This window comes from Mesoplodon mirus (assembly GCF_964341445.2).
Source record: "Mesoplodon mirus genome assembly, chromosome: X".
Classification (NCBI taxonomy): Eukaryota; Metazoa; Chordata; class Mammalia; order Artiodactyla; family Ziphiidae; genus Mesoplodon; species Mesoplodon mirus.
In genome coordinates this window covers 16,026,992-16,044,752 of record NC_138981.1, presented here as the reverse complement: position 1 = coordinate 16,044,752, position 17,761 = coordinate 16,026,992, and the positions used below count along the sequence as shown (strand labels likewise).

The 17,761-nt window shown below is 40.8% G+C and overlaps 1 protein-coding gene across 5 annotated transcripts in view; it reads right to left on the bottom strand.

Annotated features, from left to right (window-relative positions):
- Positions 1-1,992: 1,992 nt before the first annotated feature.
- The window catches only part of REPS2 (RALBP1 associated Eps domain containing 2), a 238,102-nt gene continuing 222,333 nt past the window's right edge, over positions 1,993-17,761 (bottom strand). For all 5 annotated transcript variants that reach the window (XM_082609610.1, XM_082609612.1, XM_082609611.1 and 2 more), the window contains exon 18: positions 1,993-7,497. In XM_082609610.1, coding sequence (XP_082465736.1) covers positions 7,429-7,497 — 69 coding nt within the window. In that variant the 3' untranslated portion in view covers positions 1,993-7,428. The remainder of the gene's footprint in view (positions 7,498-17,761) is intronic.

Below are 17,761 nucleotides of genomic sequence, written 5' to 3'. Positions count from 1 at the left end.
GACCACTTCCTCCCCTCATTCCATCCAGAGGAGACTCTTCTGCAGTTCCCAGAAGGCGGCATGCTCTTTTCCAGCCTTGCCTTAGCACACACAGCTCCCTCTTCCTGGAACACCCTCTTTTTCTTGCTTAACGCTCTCTCTTTTAAGACTTCCATGAAGCCTTCCTGGATTGCCACAGTCTGAATTAGATGCCCCTCCTGTGTGTTCTCAGAGCTACCTGGCTTTGTGCCTTCTGGCGGATGCTGTGTTCACCGCAACTTACTTCTCCTGAGCTCACAGCTAGACTACATGTCCCAGTCACCCTTGCAGTTAACTCTTGTCACACGACCGAGTTCCAGGAAATGAAATATGCATAGAAGTGATGTGTGAAGAGAAATTGTATCCTCTCTACAGTTCTCTGTTTCTTCCACACACTGGCTAAAAGGAGAAAACTCTCTAGCCCTAGAGGAAGACGGAAGCACACATAGAAGGGGTCTGGGCCCCTACATAACCACAAAGAAAAATGTCACAACTATGAACATCCACTCTGGACTACACAGTGAGTGAGAAACTTTCATTGCGTCAAGCCACTGAACTCTCAGGGCTCTTCGTTATAGATAGCAGTTAGCTGGCACTGACTAATACATCATAGCGCCTGCCCCACACTGCCTTGCAAGTCATCTGGTCTCTGTGAGTTCCTTGAGGGAAGGGATTGTGTCCTATAGGTCTCATCTCGAGCTCTTAACATAGTGTTTGATAGAGTAGGGCCACAGTAAATATCTGTGGAAGGAAGGTCAGGAGAGGGAACAAACTTATGAATGGACACTGTAGCACAGCAGAAAGTCGGCCCTGGGAACATTTTTACCCTTGGCTCAGAATTAGCGGAGACCCTAGATGAGTCACCTTTGCCTCTCTGCACCAGTGTCCCTGACTGTAAAATGTGGTTAGCAAGATCAGTAGTTCAATTTTAGTGAGCAATCACTGTCCCCTAGAGGGCTTGTTAACAGCAAGATTGCTGGGCTCATTCCCAGGGTTCCTAATTCAGTGGGTCTGGGGTGGGTCCCAAGAATTTGCATTTTGAGTTAAGTTCCCTGATGATGGTCTGGGGACCAGACTTGGGAACCACTTGCCTAGATGATCTCAGATCCCTGGGAACGGTCAGGGCCTGGTGGTCTCCAGTGGCCAAGCTTATGAGCCAAATCATGGACGATTCTTCCAGAGTTAGTTTGGCATTTGGAACTAGATTGGAAATATCCTATGTGTGGCCAATTTGCATTCACAGTATGGAATAAAACTCCCACCTGAAAGGAGACTGGTGGTTCCTAAAATTACCCAAGTGTTAAAAATAAGAAACTGCAACTGGGGTGCCAAGTTACCTGGTGGGGATTTAAAGCCAACCCTTCCTGATCCCTCCCCTTCCCTTGCACGCTAGGTAAGGACACTATGATGGAAACATTTCTGAGCACAAAGAATGCCAAGAAGAGGGCTTCCCTGGTGGTACAGTGGTTGAGAGTCCGCCTGCCAATGCAGGGGACACGGGTTCGTGCCCCGGTCCGGGAGGATCCCACATGTCGCGGAGCAGCTGGGCCCATGAGCCATGGCCACTGAGCCTGCGCGTCCGGAGCCTGTGCTCCGCAACAGGAGAGGCCACAACAGTGAGAGGCCCACGTACCGCAAAAAAAAAAAAAAAAAAAAAAAAAGAGTGCCAAGAAGATGAGGCAAAAAACCTGACCCTAGATTAATCCAAGTTTTCAGTTCGGTGGATCTTTAAAATGCACTGTGAGCTGGCCATGATATCCCATGAATGCCGAGTGTCAACTGTGCACAGATATTTAAGGACCCAGCTCAGATCACCAGGAGGTGAAAATAGCCAGATCTCAGACTTTGATTTAACTGGGAAGACCTCCAAATCCTTTTCACGTCACTTGCATTAAATGCACGAGACCAAATGCAGACCACAATATACTGACTGACACCAAGACTCCACCAGAGCCACACTTGGCTATCAGACATTTATTTTTTCACATAGCACCCCAGTTTCACAGCATGTACATTTTCCAGAGTTGGAGATTCTCAACCTACTATGTTCCCCACAGACTTTCCAACAAGTGTGAAAGAGAGGCAGTAAGGTTAGCATGAGTCGACAAGTCACAATCCGAATATAGGACACCCTGTATTTATTTATGTTTAAGATCAATATACATACAGTTCCCAATGCTTAGCGCATGAATGAGACTCTGGCTGAGTAAAATACTAACACAACTTGTTAGCACGTTATCATGAAAAGACAGAAGGCATCAAATATATACTTTGCTGTTCCTCATTTTACTGTTCAATGTAACTGTAGTGAAAAAATATACATTTTTACTTTCGAGGTTAAAATAGACCATCAACTCATTATCTCTCCAGGCCCACAGCTACAAGGAGTAAGTAAAATGGCTCTTCCCACCTCTGGCTCACTTGAATATCGGATTTGTACTGAAGACAAAAAGAATGGCTAAAGGTACGGGTACACCCCAGCTCCCAGGCTGGCTGCAGCTGAAGCCCTCACACAAGTTACCTTAAAACAAAATAAAACCAACACAACTCGGTTGATCCAATCTCCATACAAGGCGGCCCCTGCGCCACCTGTCCCATTCCCAGTTCAGGGCTCCCTGAAGCAGCTTTAGGATCCAGTCCTGATGTCCGACATAGTGCTTTATAACAGAACTGGGACCAGAAGTTTCCCTACTGCAGCCCTCAAATTCCAGTTCTGGCCTGCTTAAGTTCCAGTGTCCTCTGGTCTTCAGAATCATAAACCACTTTCTCCAACCTCCCACAGTCATGAACTTAGCTTAGAGCAGGGCAGTAGAACCCCCAAAACACGAAAACTAAACACTCCTCAAGTGCTGAGAGCAGAGCAAGACTTCTGTCACTAGAACAAATCCTGTCCATTGAAACGCTGTACTGCCTTTGGGAAAAGGTTCCTTTATCAATCATATGCGTCAGTAAATATAGAAAATAACGAGACAAGCCTAAAAGTGACCGTGCGCCTGGGATGTCTCCCCACATTCACAGACTGGCTGTTTCAGGGAACACTTAGTAAGGCAACCTCTGAAAGTCTATTTTGGGGAGAATCAGTTTGTATTGCTCTTCATGTCTGGCCCTCTTGGTCTGCTGTTCTTACAGTTGCTCTTGGGAGGGTCACATAACCAGCTACATTTCTCACTGCAAACAGCAAAGTGGGGAGGCTCCTAGAGTAAGACTCTCATAAACTGCCGTCGATGACTAATCTGTGGGCGTTGGTGGGCAGCCTCCCTTAGCCTGGGCTGAAGGGGAAGCAGAATATGCCACTTCAGGACTGCAAAAGCCCACATCCCCCCACCTCTCACTAGGAATTTGAACCACACTGAGTCAAAAAACTGTAACAAAGCACCCATAACTAAAGTGTAAATTCAAGTGATCCTTTGAAATCAGTTTGAAAAGAGTACACTTGAAACAGAGTAAACCAGTCGGAAAGAGAAACCGAAGTTACTAGAATGTTCTCTTTAACTAGAGAAGAAAAAGACCTCTCAACAGAGATTTCATTCTGTTCACATTCATGATGTTCAAACCACAACCTACTGAGTCCTACTTCTCAGCAATATGGGAAGATCTGGGTGCTATGATATCTGTAATTCTTTTTTTTAATATTTAAAAAAATCAAATTCCCTTAGTGATATCTCGTCAGGAGGTGTGATTCTAGCCTGTGCTGAACAAATGTTTTTAGCTCTAAGGTGTTATAATGAAACTGAGATCTTTCCAACTACTACATTTGCAAATGTCTGTCTTAATTTCAAGAAAAACATCCATTCCAGATTATTTTCTTAGTGATCTTCTAAGAGCACATCTATCATTACCATGGTTGTGAGCTCATCTAAGAAATGGACAAATATCATTTAGAAACAGACTAGAATCAAGTCACATGTGAAGAGAAGAATGCTTCATGATAGTTCAGACACTAGGAAATCAAAGAAAAATCCATGTTTTTGATTACTCACCCTAAACTGTGCTGAAACTGAACATTTGCAACCCAAGTAACCCAAGATATATTGAAGAAAACTATAACTTACTACATATTGAGTTCATTTCAATCACAGTAGTCTATTTTAAAAACAAACTCCCATAAGGAATACAGGAATGGAATCCATTCAAAGCAACAGCTGTCAAAAGTTCTGCCAAGAAACTCAGGGTAATTTACTGCATCATGAAAGATGAGGTGTTCTGAAGAACAAATACTTCAATCATATTCTTTCTCTTCAGATTTTATTTTTTGCTTCAATCCAAGAGAATTATCTAGATCTAAAACTCACTAAGACATGTTTTCATATTTTAAGACTGAAAAATTAAGTAAATAAAATTCAACATGGTACACAGAAAAAAACCGTTCTATTTTTAGTAATGCTAGTGGCGAGAGGACTCAACTGACAATCCATAAAATCCCAACTCTGCCACCAGCTCCCTCCTTCTATGGATTCTTGGACTAGGAACTGTGGTTTCTTAGGGCCTTGGTCTCCCCACAAGCAAACGCAGGATATGGGAAGGGGTCCTCTCATCTCTGACATCCTACCGTGCAATGAGAAGAAACTGGGCACAGCTCCCAGCTAAGCTGCCTCCTTCTCCCAACCAGACCCAAAGCACTTCTCTAATATTTATAAAGCAGTCAGATCCCTCCAACTAAGGCAAATGTCTGCCTTGATTCCAACACACTCCTCCATTCCAGAAATCTACCTTTTGGGTCTGCTTCCTGCTGCTGGATAGGGAGGTGGCCAGAGCAATAAGCCACATACCAGAGACACGGAGGTACCCAATGAGCTGGTGATCTACTCCTACCATGTTTTCACCCTTGGGACTGTGGGACTCCCATGGACGAAGACCACTTAACAATAAGGTTAGTAAACCCCCGTGGATGGGGGCAACATCAACACTCTGCCCAGAGATTTCTGCCCAACAAGGTCTTATGCTTGAGTAGCTTTATAGAAGAGGTATAATGGTGATATCAATAGCCCAGCCTTCCTATAAATCATATTAAACGCTCACAGAAACATTATCAGGAGTTATAATCCTGAATTAAATAAAAGTATACATCCTACGAAAACAGAGAAGCAGGATGAGCACTAGTTAGGTAATATCATGTTGTGTGTGGGGGGGGCGTGTAATTGTTTTTTTAAAAATCCACTTCTAGGCAACTAAGAAACTGTGGTCACTCTTAAGTCCAGTCAAGAAGGTGGGGTGGAGATATTATTGGTATGGGCTTTAATGCAATGCCTACGTTAAATTACTGGTTAGACGGTGCAACGCATGAGGCTTCGATTGTCCAATGCAAGTTTTTTCCTTTAATGAAAACCAAGCTAACTAAACAAAACCCCAACCTCCTAATTTGGCTCACTCTGGCCTTGGCTTGATGGGAGAAAAACATGTCAATATTTTAAAAATGCATAACATAGACTAACATTCTTTAGTTTATATGTCTGCTTAATGGATATGAAGTGCTATCTGGAGTGTGTGCATATGTCCTGGAAGACTATGAGATAAAGTGCATATGCTAGTCTTTCCTGGATTGAATGGAACAAAAGGCAAACATGATAATGAAACGTCTGTGACAAGGACACAGTTGACAAAATGTGTTGCAGCCCCCAGATCTCAGAACAAGTGAAAAGAGGTTACTTAAAAAATGTGCACTCACCCATTCATAATCTTAGGAAGGGTTTAAACTGACTCTAAACCCCTCCCACAGGGACAAAAAAGGCAGCCAAAAGGGAAGGAAAGGGAGACGAGAGAAATAGTTCAAGTCCTGCGATTTTCAAAATCCAAGCAATTCAGAATCCTTTAATATGCACAGAACAGAATCAACAATTTGGTTTTTTTTTGGAAAAACATCATCGTTTGAGCGTTTCTCTTCTGCCATTAAGCTACTGATAAAGCTTAATGGAGTAAGAAAGCATTAAAAATAAAAGCCTACTTCTTCTAAAAGCAGTCAACTCTATTGAAATCAAAGGCTTAGTCCCGCGTACCGCAAACCTATCCTAAACCACTTCAGAAAGGACCCTAGCACACCCCACCCCGCTATCCTAAAAATCGGTAAATTAGCAAAATGCACAAGAGACCACATGTCTTGCCATCCATCTCCTGAAGTGATGTTAAATAAAGCTGGAGAGGCCGGATACCTGGGAGGGTCGATCAATTCCCACTTTCAACTTGAGCTTACAGGAGAAGCAGAGGCTATGTAAATTTCTATAGAGTACTGGCTTCTGCAATTTGAGCTTACTGTTTTACATCACTTACACTGGAGTCGGTTGGGCGCCTCTGAACTGCACATAAACCAATCCCTTCCCAAGGGTACACTTCACAGAGAACAAAATAGTCATATATCCAGTGTGAGGATAGGCTTTCTTTCATTATTTCTTCATACCCAATACACTCACGATCCAGGTTAAAATAACAAAGACAAAAATAACTACCAGAGATTGTTGGATTACTGGTAACAACCATTGCCCCTTCTTCCCTAGTTTGAATACCTGGGTTCAAACAACAAATATTTATCAGTCCAAACAGTCTCATCAGCCGTTCACATTTGATGGGTGGTTTCCAAATTCATGCATTTACAGATATGTTAACCCATGCAGGATAAAAGTAGAGATCTGGCAACTATTTATTTAATTTGATCGGGCAAGGCAGTTCAGGCAGATTGCTCTTGCCCAAAAATCTACATGAAAGGGCTGAGTTGTCTGGGTTGACGGCTTAGCTGGGCCAAGTTAAATAGATCATGGACAAAACTACTACTTTACAGAGGTGTAAAGACTGAATAAGTCTTTGCCATTCAACAGAAAACAATAGTCATGTATTATTTATAGCTAGATATAATATCAAGATGGCACTAGAGAAGCAATTTTTGGCATATAGTGGTGGAGGGCACAGCGCCAGTCTAAAGCTAATGCTTTTGTTTTCTTCTACTTTTTGTTTTTATTATCATCATGCCAAAGACTATCCAGTTGGAATCACAATTATTCAGGAAACCAATCTGCTGTATATGATATACATACGAAAATAAAACAAGCATCCTGAAGGTACTGGATTACAAGGTTTTGTACAAGTCATAAATTCTTTAAATAAGTAATGCTCTAAATTGTTTTTATTTGCTAGAAGATTGGTTTTGGGTAAGGAGCAACATCTAACACCTTGAGGAAGTACTTAAGAATGGGAGGTAAATTCCACTGATAGTTACAATTTCAAGTGTGATAATCAGTTGTATTTTTTCCACCACAGTAAAACGTACACGTGAAGCACAAGAGAAAAGGTGATATGGATTATATTCCGCCGCTAAGAGCTTTTGACACAGTCTCAGACATCTATGACAAGTAGTTGCGTTGAAACGTTCAAAGGAAAGATCTTGGCAGGAAAGGTCACCCATTGTTACTTGAATCTTGGGGGTCACAACACAGTGACTGGACGAAGTTGTTCCAGCTGGTTTTCCAATGCAATCCGTTCTTGATGAACCTCCTGAGTTGTACAAAACAAAGAGAAGAGAGGGGTCATTTCCTGGGTTCATCCCTACTTCATCAGGTACTGAAAAGAAACTTATGACTGGACGCACAAGCATTTAGGTGCCATATGACTCAAAGACAAGTGGACTGGGAAGCATCATGTTTAAAGCTGGTGACCGGACACAGGAGGCTTCACAATTTGCAGTCTCTCGACTCCTTTCTTAAGATGATGAAATGAAACTGATTGACCAACCCTCCCCACCCCCCACGCCTAAATCTCACCCTCAGTTTTAACAGTGGCTGGCACAGAATGATGTTAAAAATTAAAAACTGATTGGAAGGGAGCACAAAAGCAAAAGCAGACTCCTAATACTGAGAGGCGAGCCATCAGGACTACATCTCTAGTTGCAATCTCTTGTTTCCACTCCAGCGCCATACTGGATCAGGACTGAGGGATGAGAAAGGGCACTGGTCGTGCTTCCACCAAAGTGTCATCCAGGCTCCTGCATAAAATATGGCTGAAGGTGTGACTTCTTGGCTAAAGGTAGAAAACAGGATCCACAATCTGCTATTTGGGAATTCAAAGTTTGAGCCCTAAAACAGACCTACTGGCAGGGAGAGATGGGGACACGTAAAGGCACTCTGAAGTAGCATCAGTCAAGGTGGGAAGGAATTCTGTATAAAGGCTCAATTCTGAGACATCCCAGAAGAAACAACATGCTAATAGTAGCGTGGAACTCAACAAACATTTATTCACCCACCCTCCTACCTACCATCCAACAGTCTTTGAGTATCTATCTACTATGGGCCCGATTCTGCTCTGGGTGTGATGATACCACCAAGGAACAAGATAGATCAAACCAATGCCCTCACAGGGCTCATACTCAAATGGCTAGAGAAAGACAAGAAAGTCAGAAGAAAAAAACAACAACAAAAAAAACCCAAGATACTTTCAGAAGGAAATAAATAAGATGATGTAATAGAGAGTAATGTGGGGGACCTGGGAGAAAGGTGGAGAGGGTGGTCCAGGAAGGCTTCTCAAAGCGGATGCCACTGAGCAGAGACTTGAATGAAGTGAGAGGTGAGCCACATGAAGATATAGGCAAAGGATATTCAGGGAGATAAAACGGCAACCGCTAAGGCCCCAAAGGAGGGAACAAGCTTGGTGTGTTTGATGAACCAAAAGGCCTGTGTGACCAGAGCAGAGGGGACAATGAAGACCTTGGCAGGAGCTAAAGTCAGAGTTAGGCAGGTACCTTGTGGACAGAATAAGGAGTGTGGGTGCCATTCAAAGTGTACTGCAACGAGGACTTTGAATCAGGAAAGGCATTCGGCCTAACTTAGAATTCAGAATTTTCACGCTGGCTACTGCGTAGACAGTGGATTGTAGCAGGACAAGAGTGGAAGGAGGGAGCAGTTGGGAGGTTACTACATGGAACCAGGTGAGAAATGAAAATGGCTGAGATCACATAGCAGCCATAAAGATAGAGAGAAGGAGATGGATTCTGGACATAATTTAAATCTAGAACTAACAGGAGATGTTGATGAAGGTGATATAGGAAAGAAGGAAAGGAATTTGAGATTGAGCAAGTGGGCGGCTGGTAGTGTGGTATTAATTGAGAACAAGAAGATTGGATGAGAAATGGGCATTTCAAGGAGAGGGTTGGGAATGAAGCATCTGAGATGTGTATCAGATATATTAGGAGAAAAGTTGAATAAGCCATTGTAAATACATGTCTAGAGCTTAGAAGAAAGAGAAGTAGGGCTTGAGGCATAAATTTATGAGGTTGGATGGCCTTCAAAGCCATAGGATTATGTAACATCACGCAGCAAAATAATATATTGGGTTGGCCAAAAAGTTCGTTCTGTTTTTCCACAGCATCTTTCAGAAAAACCCAAACTTTTTGGCCAACACAATAGATGGAGGCTGCAGGAAAAGACAGAACTGAACATACGTCCCAAACTCATTCCCTACTGCAACTCTACTAAAACAATTTCTTTAACTGGGAGGGGGGAGTGTGCATGGTCATAGACACACAAGGACAGGAAAGACCAAAGGGAAGAGGTGATAACAATAAAATTGGTAAGCTGGAAGGCAAACTGATGAATGCTGAATGAATTAGCAAATCCAAGAAAAATAAATGTGGGGATTCTCCTAGGTGCTGAATACGTCTCTTCCAATTACGCATCATGGAACTGGAGAAGATAACCACAGGGTGGATTCAGGGATAAACTGAACCCACTGTGACAAGGACCTGAGCTACAACTCCACTGATCACCTGACCTCCATAAGCTCCTACTCTAACTGGTGGATCATAGTGATGTTTTGGGTCTCCTGGAATAAGTATCAGTTCAGAGCCTGTGTCCAGTAATCCCCCCTAAAATCTGATGAGTCCCTTTTCCCCACTGCACAGTCACACACTTTGGGAAAGGCTGAGAGAAAGATTAACAATATAAACTTCTGGCTGCAGAGTAGGGTCCTTCCTAAAGGTGACTCAGAGGCGCCTTTATTCAAGGGTTCTGTACCTGTAAACTGACTTAGTCTGGGAACTGACTGAGAAGCCATGACTAGAGCTCTGCTTGATGATTCTTCAGACTTCTGTTCACTAGACCTAGAACTTTTTCACTTCTACAGATCAAGTAAAGAAAAGTGAACTGCAAGCTAAGCATGGGGATAAAACAAGAACCAATCTGATTTTACATATAAGACTCCCTGAAAGACTCAAATTGGCAGCACCAGATACCTATGAAAGTGGGAGTGAAAGAGGGGAAGACGATTGGCTTAAATAAGTTTTGCTTCAAAGTCTGCTTCAGAAGTAATTAGATCCCCGAATCCTTCCTGCCACTATGGTAGAACACTGAAGATTTATTTCTTTGAAAGGTAAAATAGATGGCCTCTGGATTAGCAATACAGAGATGCAATTAAGGACTAGAAATTGGACTGGAAATAGGGGGATTAAATGAATGCCCTGAATGCTGAGAACCAGAGCCCTCTCCTCCAATGAACCAGGTCTTCCCTCCATGCAGGAGACCACAAGAGTCTCCTCCCTGGGGACTCCAACCAGACCAAGAGGAAACAGCAAATGACACTGTCTTTGGGGGTTCCCCAACTCTATAGCTCAGGCAAACTGGGGGAGGATGAAGCTCAAAGTTGACAAGCCCCACAACAGGCTATGAACTTGCAATATGCATTCTCATCCTCCTCCTAAATATAAGCAGAGAAGGACCATCAGCTATTGAAGGAAAGTATCTAATTAGAAGTATATACAACAACAAAAAAAGCAAGTATTGAGGAAGAAGAAAAACTAGCATTAAGAGAAGATACTACAACAATGAAACAAGAATAGGATGCCATTGAAAAGAATCAGAGAACAACAAAAAAAATGAACTCTTGGTTATTAAACACAGGAGATTTAGAGTTTAAAAATAAGTATGTCTCCACATATAGACAAAAGGAAGAAGAGAAAAGAAAGAAACTAGAAAAGAAAAATTAGAAAGCCAAACTAAGAAGTCCAGTGTCTGAAAAATATCAGGAAGGGAGAACAGAGAAAATGGGGGGAGGGAGGTCAATAAAAATCAAGAAAACTCCCAGAACTGAGGAATATGGGCTTCCCAATTAAAAGGGCCTACCAAATATAGAGACCAATGGATAATAGTGACCTACGCCAAAGCAAAGGTGGGGGCAGGGGGAGGCAAAAGCAAAATGCAAAACAAAAATGAGGTCACATACAAAGATCCAAAAAACAGAATGAAGTGTGACATTTTACAAAATTTTTTTTATTATCATATGGTAAAATTGACTTTTTTCTTTTATTGTACAGTTCTACAAATGCTAACACATATAGATTTGTGAAACTACCACCACAAAGAGGGTACAATACAGTTCCAACAACCAAAAAGCTCCCTGGTACTACTCAATGATATACAAACCTTCACCTCATGCATAACCCTTGACAACCAGTGGTCTGTTTTCCAGCACTATAGTTTTGCCTTTTCAAGAATGTCAAATAAAAGGAGTCATGCAGTACATAACATTTTGACACTGGCTTGTCTCACGCAGCATAACACCTTTGAGTTTCATTCAAATTGCTGCGTGTATCATTCCTTTTGCCTGATGAGTACTATTTCATCGTACTCCATTTATCCATTCTTCCTTTGAAGGACACTTGAGTTTTTTTCACGTTTCCACTATCATATAAAACTTCTATGAACATTTGTGTACAGATTTTTGAGTGAACATAAATTTTTCATTTCACTAAGGTAGATACCCAGGAGTGGAACTGCTGGGTCACAAGGTTAAATGTATATATAACTTCATAAGAAAATGCCAAACAGTTACTCAGAGTGGGGTATCATTTGGCATTCCCACCACCAATTCACGAGGGTTCCAGTTGCCAGCACTTGATGTTGTCACGATTTTCTGTTTTGGCAATTCTATCACTGTGTATACTGGTCTGTGATCATGGTTTCAATTTGCATTTACCTAATGGCTAACAATGCTGAATATCTTCTCACATGTTTACTTGCCATCCTTATATCCTCTTTGGTGAAGTGTCTGTTCACGTCCTTTGCCCATTTTTAAATTGAGTTGGTTGAACTTTGAGAGTTCTTATTACTGACTTCTTTATATAATCTGGACACTAGTCCTTTGTCAAATACGTGGGTTGCAAATATTCTCTCCTAGTCTGTAGCTTGTCTCTTAATTCTCTTGACAGTGTTTTTAGGAGAGTAAAAGTTTCAGTTTTGATAAAGTCCAATTTATTGATTTTTTGTTATAGATTATGCTTTTGGCATCATTTCCAACCCCAGGTCACAATAACTTTTTTCTACGTCTTCTTCTACAGGTTTTATACCTTTATGTTCTACATTTGTATCTATGATCCATTTCAAGTTAATCTTTGTATCAGGAGTGAGGTCTTCGATCAAGGTTCATTTTTTTACAGATGGATGACCAACTGTTACAAAACAATTTCTTGAAAAGACCATCCTTTCCTCAATGAATTGATTTTGTACCTTTGTCAAAGATCAAATGCCTATATTCATGTGGTCTACTTCAGGACTCCTGATCCCTCTCCACTGATCTATCATCAATTGCACACTGTCTTGATTACAGAAGCTTGATACTAAAAGTGATTCCTCTACCTTTGTTCTTCTTTTCCAAATTTGCTTTAGCTGTTCTAGTTCCTTGGCCCTTACATATAAATTACAGGATAGGCTGGTCTATATCTACAAAACATCCTGTTGGGATTCTGATTGGTTGCAATGAATCTATAGATCACTTTGGAGAAAAATAGTATCACTACTATGTTGAGCCTTTCAATCCACAAACAGCATATGTCTCTCCCTTTATTTAGGTCTTCTTGGATTTCTTTTAACACCACTTTGTAGTTTTCAGTATACAGATCCTGTGTTTTACGATGAATTTATACTTAAGTATTTCATTTGGGGGAGGGGGCGAGCTATTATGAATGTTATTGTTTTTCAAATTTCTGTGATCAGTTGTTCATTGCTTGTATATAGGAATATAACTGCCTTCTCTATGACCTTATATTCTGTGGCCTTCATAAACTCAATTAGAAAATGAAATTTTAAGGAACAGTTCAATTTGCAATAGTGCCACCAAAAAAAGGGGAACAAATTTAACAAAAGACATGTAATACTTACACACTCAGAACCACTGAGAGGAGTGTTTTCTAAAATCTGAACAATTAGAGAGAGAATCTTCAAAAATTTATACTACCTGATTTCAACACTTACAGAAATCAAGACCGTGTAGTACCAATATAAAGATCAACAAATAGGGGCCAGACTGAAGCTGGACTGGGCCCAGTGTGAGGCATCAGGTGAATAAATTTTGTTTTAAGGCCGAAAAGCGGGTTAACCTTATGCAAGATAATCGTGAATTACAGCAGCCACAGCAAGAACTTTTAACCCGGATAAGCTTTTCCATTTACAAGGTGCCCTAGGAAAAAAAGGGTTCTCGGCCAAGCACTCACTAAAAAAAGAAGATGGCAAACTATTTTTCCACCTCTTCATGAGCTTCTGGTGGCCAGGATAAGACCAGCTGCGACATCCCACTCGCTCCAGAGCCTGCAGGATCCTAGGGAAAACTGGCAGAAGAAAGCAAAGGCTGTGTGGCTGATAGGGGCTTGGTGCTCCGGCCAGGTGTCAGGCCTGTGCCTCTGAGGTGGGAGAGCCGAGTTCAGGACACTGGTCCACCAGAGACCTCCTGGCTCCACGTAATATCAAACAGCAAAAGCTCTCCCAGAGATCTCCATCTCAATGCTAAGACCCAGCTCCACTCAACGACCAGCAAGCTACAGTGTTGGACACCCTATGCCAAACAACTAGCAAGAGAGGAACACAAACCCACCCATTAGCAGAGAGGCTGCCTAAAATCATAGAAAGGTCACAGACGCCCCAAAACACACGACCGATGCGGTCCTGCCCACCAGAAAGAAAAGATCCAGCCTCATCCACCACAACACAGGCACTAGTCGCCTCCACCAGGAAGCCTACACAATCCACTGAACCAACCTTAGCCACAGGGGGCAGACACCAAAAACAACAGGAACTACAAATCTACAGCCTGCAAAAAGGAGACCCCAAATACAGTAAGTTAATCAAAATGAGAAGACAGAGAAACACACAGCAGATGAAGGAGCAAGGTAAAAACCCAGCAGACCAAATGAATGAACAGGAAATAGGCAGTTTACCTGAAAAAGAACTCAGAGTAATGAGAGTAAAGATGATCCAAAATCTTAGAAACAGAATGGAGAAAATACAAGAAACGTTTAACAAGGACCTAGAAGAACTAAAGAGCAAACAAACAATGATGAACAACACAATAAATGGAATTAAAAATTCTCTAGAAGGAATCAATAGCAGAATAACTGAGGCAGAAGAACGGAGAAGTGACCTAGAACATAAAATAGTGGAAATAACTACCAAAGAGGAGAATAAAGAAAAAAGAATGAAAAGAATTGAGGACAGTATCAGAGACCTCTGGGACAACATTAAACGCACCAACATTCGAATTACAGGGGTCCCAGAAGACGAAGAGAAAAAGAAAGGGACTGAGAAAATATTTGAAGAGATTATAGTTGAAAACTTCCCTAAGATGGGAAAGGAAATAGTTAATCAAGTCCAGGAAGCACAGAGAGCCCCATACAGGATAAACCCAAGGAGAAACACGCCAAGACACATATTAATCAAACTATCAAAAATTAAATACACAGAAAAAATAATAAAAGCAGCAAGGGAAAAACAATAAATAACATACAAGGGAATCCCCATAAGGTTAACAGCTGATCTTTCAGCAGAAACTCTGCAAGCCAGAACGGAGTGGAGGACATATTTAAAGTGATGAAAGGGAAAAACCTACAACCAAGATTACTCTACCCAGCAAGGATCTCATTCACATTCCATGGAGAAATTAAAACCTTTACAGACAAGCAAAAGCTAAGAGAATTCAGCACCACCAAACCAGCTTTACAACAAATGCTAAAGGAACTTCTCTAGGCAGGAAACACAAGAGAAGGAAAACACCTACAGTAACAAACCCAAAACAATTAAGAAAATGGTAATAGGAACATACATACCAATAATTACCTTAAATGTAAACGGGTTCAATGCTCCAACGAAAAGACATAGACTGGCTCAATGGGTACAAAAAGAAGACCTGTATATATGTTGTCTACAAGAGACCCACTTCAGACCTAGGGACACATACAGACTGAAAGTGAGGGGATGGAAAAAGATATTCCATGCAAATAGAAATCAAAAGAAAACTGGAGTAGCAATACTTGTATCAGACAAAACGGACTTTAAAATAAAGAATATTACAAGACACAAAGAAGGACATTACATAATGAGCAAGGGATCAATCCAAGAAGAAGATATAACAATTGTAAATACTCATGCACCCAGCATAGGAGCACCTCAATATATAAAGCAAATGCTAACAGCCATAAAAGGGGAAATCAACAGTAACACAATCATAGTAGGGGACTTTAACACCCCACTTTCACCAATGGACAGATCATCCAAAATGAAAATAAACACGGCAACACAAGCTTTAAATGATACATTAAACAAGATGGACTTAATTGATGTTTATAGGACAGTCCATCCAAAAACAACAGAATACACTTTCTTCTCAACTGCTCATGGAACATTCTCTAGGACAGATCATATCGTGGGTCACAAATCAAGCCTTGGTAAATTTAAGAAAATTGAAATCCTATCAAGTATCTTTTCTGACCACAACACTACGAGACTAGATATCAATTACGGGAATAAATCTGTAAAAAATACAAACACATGGAGGCTAAACAATACACTGCTAAATAACTAAGAGATCACTGAAGAAAGCAAAGAGGAAATCAAAAAATATCTAGAGACCAATGACGGTTGAAACACGATGATCTAAAACCTATGGGATGCAGCTAAAGCAGTTCTAAGAGGGAACTTTATAGCAATACAATCCTACCTCAAGAAACAACAAACATCTCAAATAAACAATCTAACTTTACACCTAAAAGAACTAGAAAAAGAAGAACAAACAAAACCCAAAGTTAGTAGAAGGAAAGAAATCATAAAGATCAGAGCAGAAATAAATGAATCAGAAATAAAGAAAACAATTGCAAAGATCAAAAAAAGTAAAAGCTGGTTCTTTGAAAAGATAAACAAAATTGATAAACTATTAGCCAGACTCATCAAGAAAAAGAAGGAGAGGACTCAAACAATAAAATTAGAAATGAAAAAGGAGAAGTTACAACAGACACCGCAGAAATTCAAAGCATCCTGAGAGACTACTACAAGCACCTCTATGCCAATAAAATGGACAACCTGGAAGAAATGGACAAATTCTTAGAAAAGCACAACCTTCGGAGACTGAACCAGGAAGAAATAGAAAATATAAACAGACCAATCACAAGCACTGAAGTTGAAACTGTGATTAAAACTCTTCCAGCAAACAAAAGCCCAGGACCAGATGGCTTCACAGGCAAATTCTATCAAACATTTAGAGAAGAGCTCACACCTACCCTTCTCAAACTCTTCCAAAGTATAGCAGAGGGAGGAACACTCCCAAACTCACTCTATGAGGCCACCATCACCCTGATACCAAAACCAGACAAGATGTCACAATGCAAGAAAACTACAGGCCAATATCACTGATGAACATAGATGCAAAAATCCTCAACAAAATACTAGCAAACAGAATCCAACAGAACATTAAAAGGATCATACACCATGATCAAGTGGGGTTTATCCCAGGAATGCAAGGATTCTTCAATATACACAAATCAATCCATGTGATACACCGTATTAACAAATTGAAGGATAAAAACCATATGATAATCTGAATAGATGCCAGAAAAACTTCTGACAAAATTCAACACCCATTTATGATAAAAACCCTCCAGAAAGTAGGCACAGAGGGAACTTACCTCAACATAATAAAGGCCATATATGACAAACCCACAGCCAACATCGTTCTCAATGGTGAAAAACTGAAACCATTTCCTCTAAGATCAGGAACAAGACAAGGTTGCCCACTGTCACCACTATTATTCAACGTAGTTTTGGAAGTTTTAGCTACAGCAATCAGAGAAGAAAAAGAAATAAAAGGAATCCAAATCGGAAAAGAAGAAGTAAAACTGTCAGTGTTTGCAGATGGCATGACACTTATACATAAAGAATCCTAAAGATGCTACCAGAAAACTACTAGAGCTAATCAATCAATCTGTTAAAGTCCCAGGATACAAAATTAATACACAGAAATCTCTTTCATTCCTATACACTAATGATGAAAAATCTGAAAGAGAAATTAAGGAAACACTCCCCTTTACCAGTGCAACAAAAAGAATAAAATACCGAGGAATAAACCTACCTAAGGACACAAAAGACCTGTATGCAGAAAACTGTAAGACACTGATGAAAAGACATTAAAGAAGACACAAAGAGATGGAGAGATATACCATGTTCTCAGATGGGAAGAATCAACATTGTGAAAATGACTCTACTACCTAAAGCAATCTACAGATTCAATGCAGTCCCTATCAAACTACCAGTGGCATTTTCCACAGAACTAGAACAAAAAATTTCACAATTTGTATGGAAACAAAAGACCCCGAAGAGCCAAAGCAGTCTTGAGAAAGAAAAACGGAGCTGGAGGAATCAGGCTCCCGGACTTCAGACTATACAACAAAGCTACAGTAATCAAGACAGTAGGGTACTGGCACAAAAACAGAAACATAGATCAATGGAACAGGACA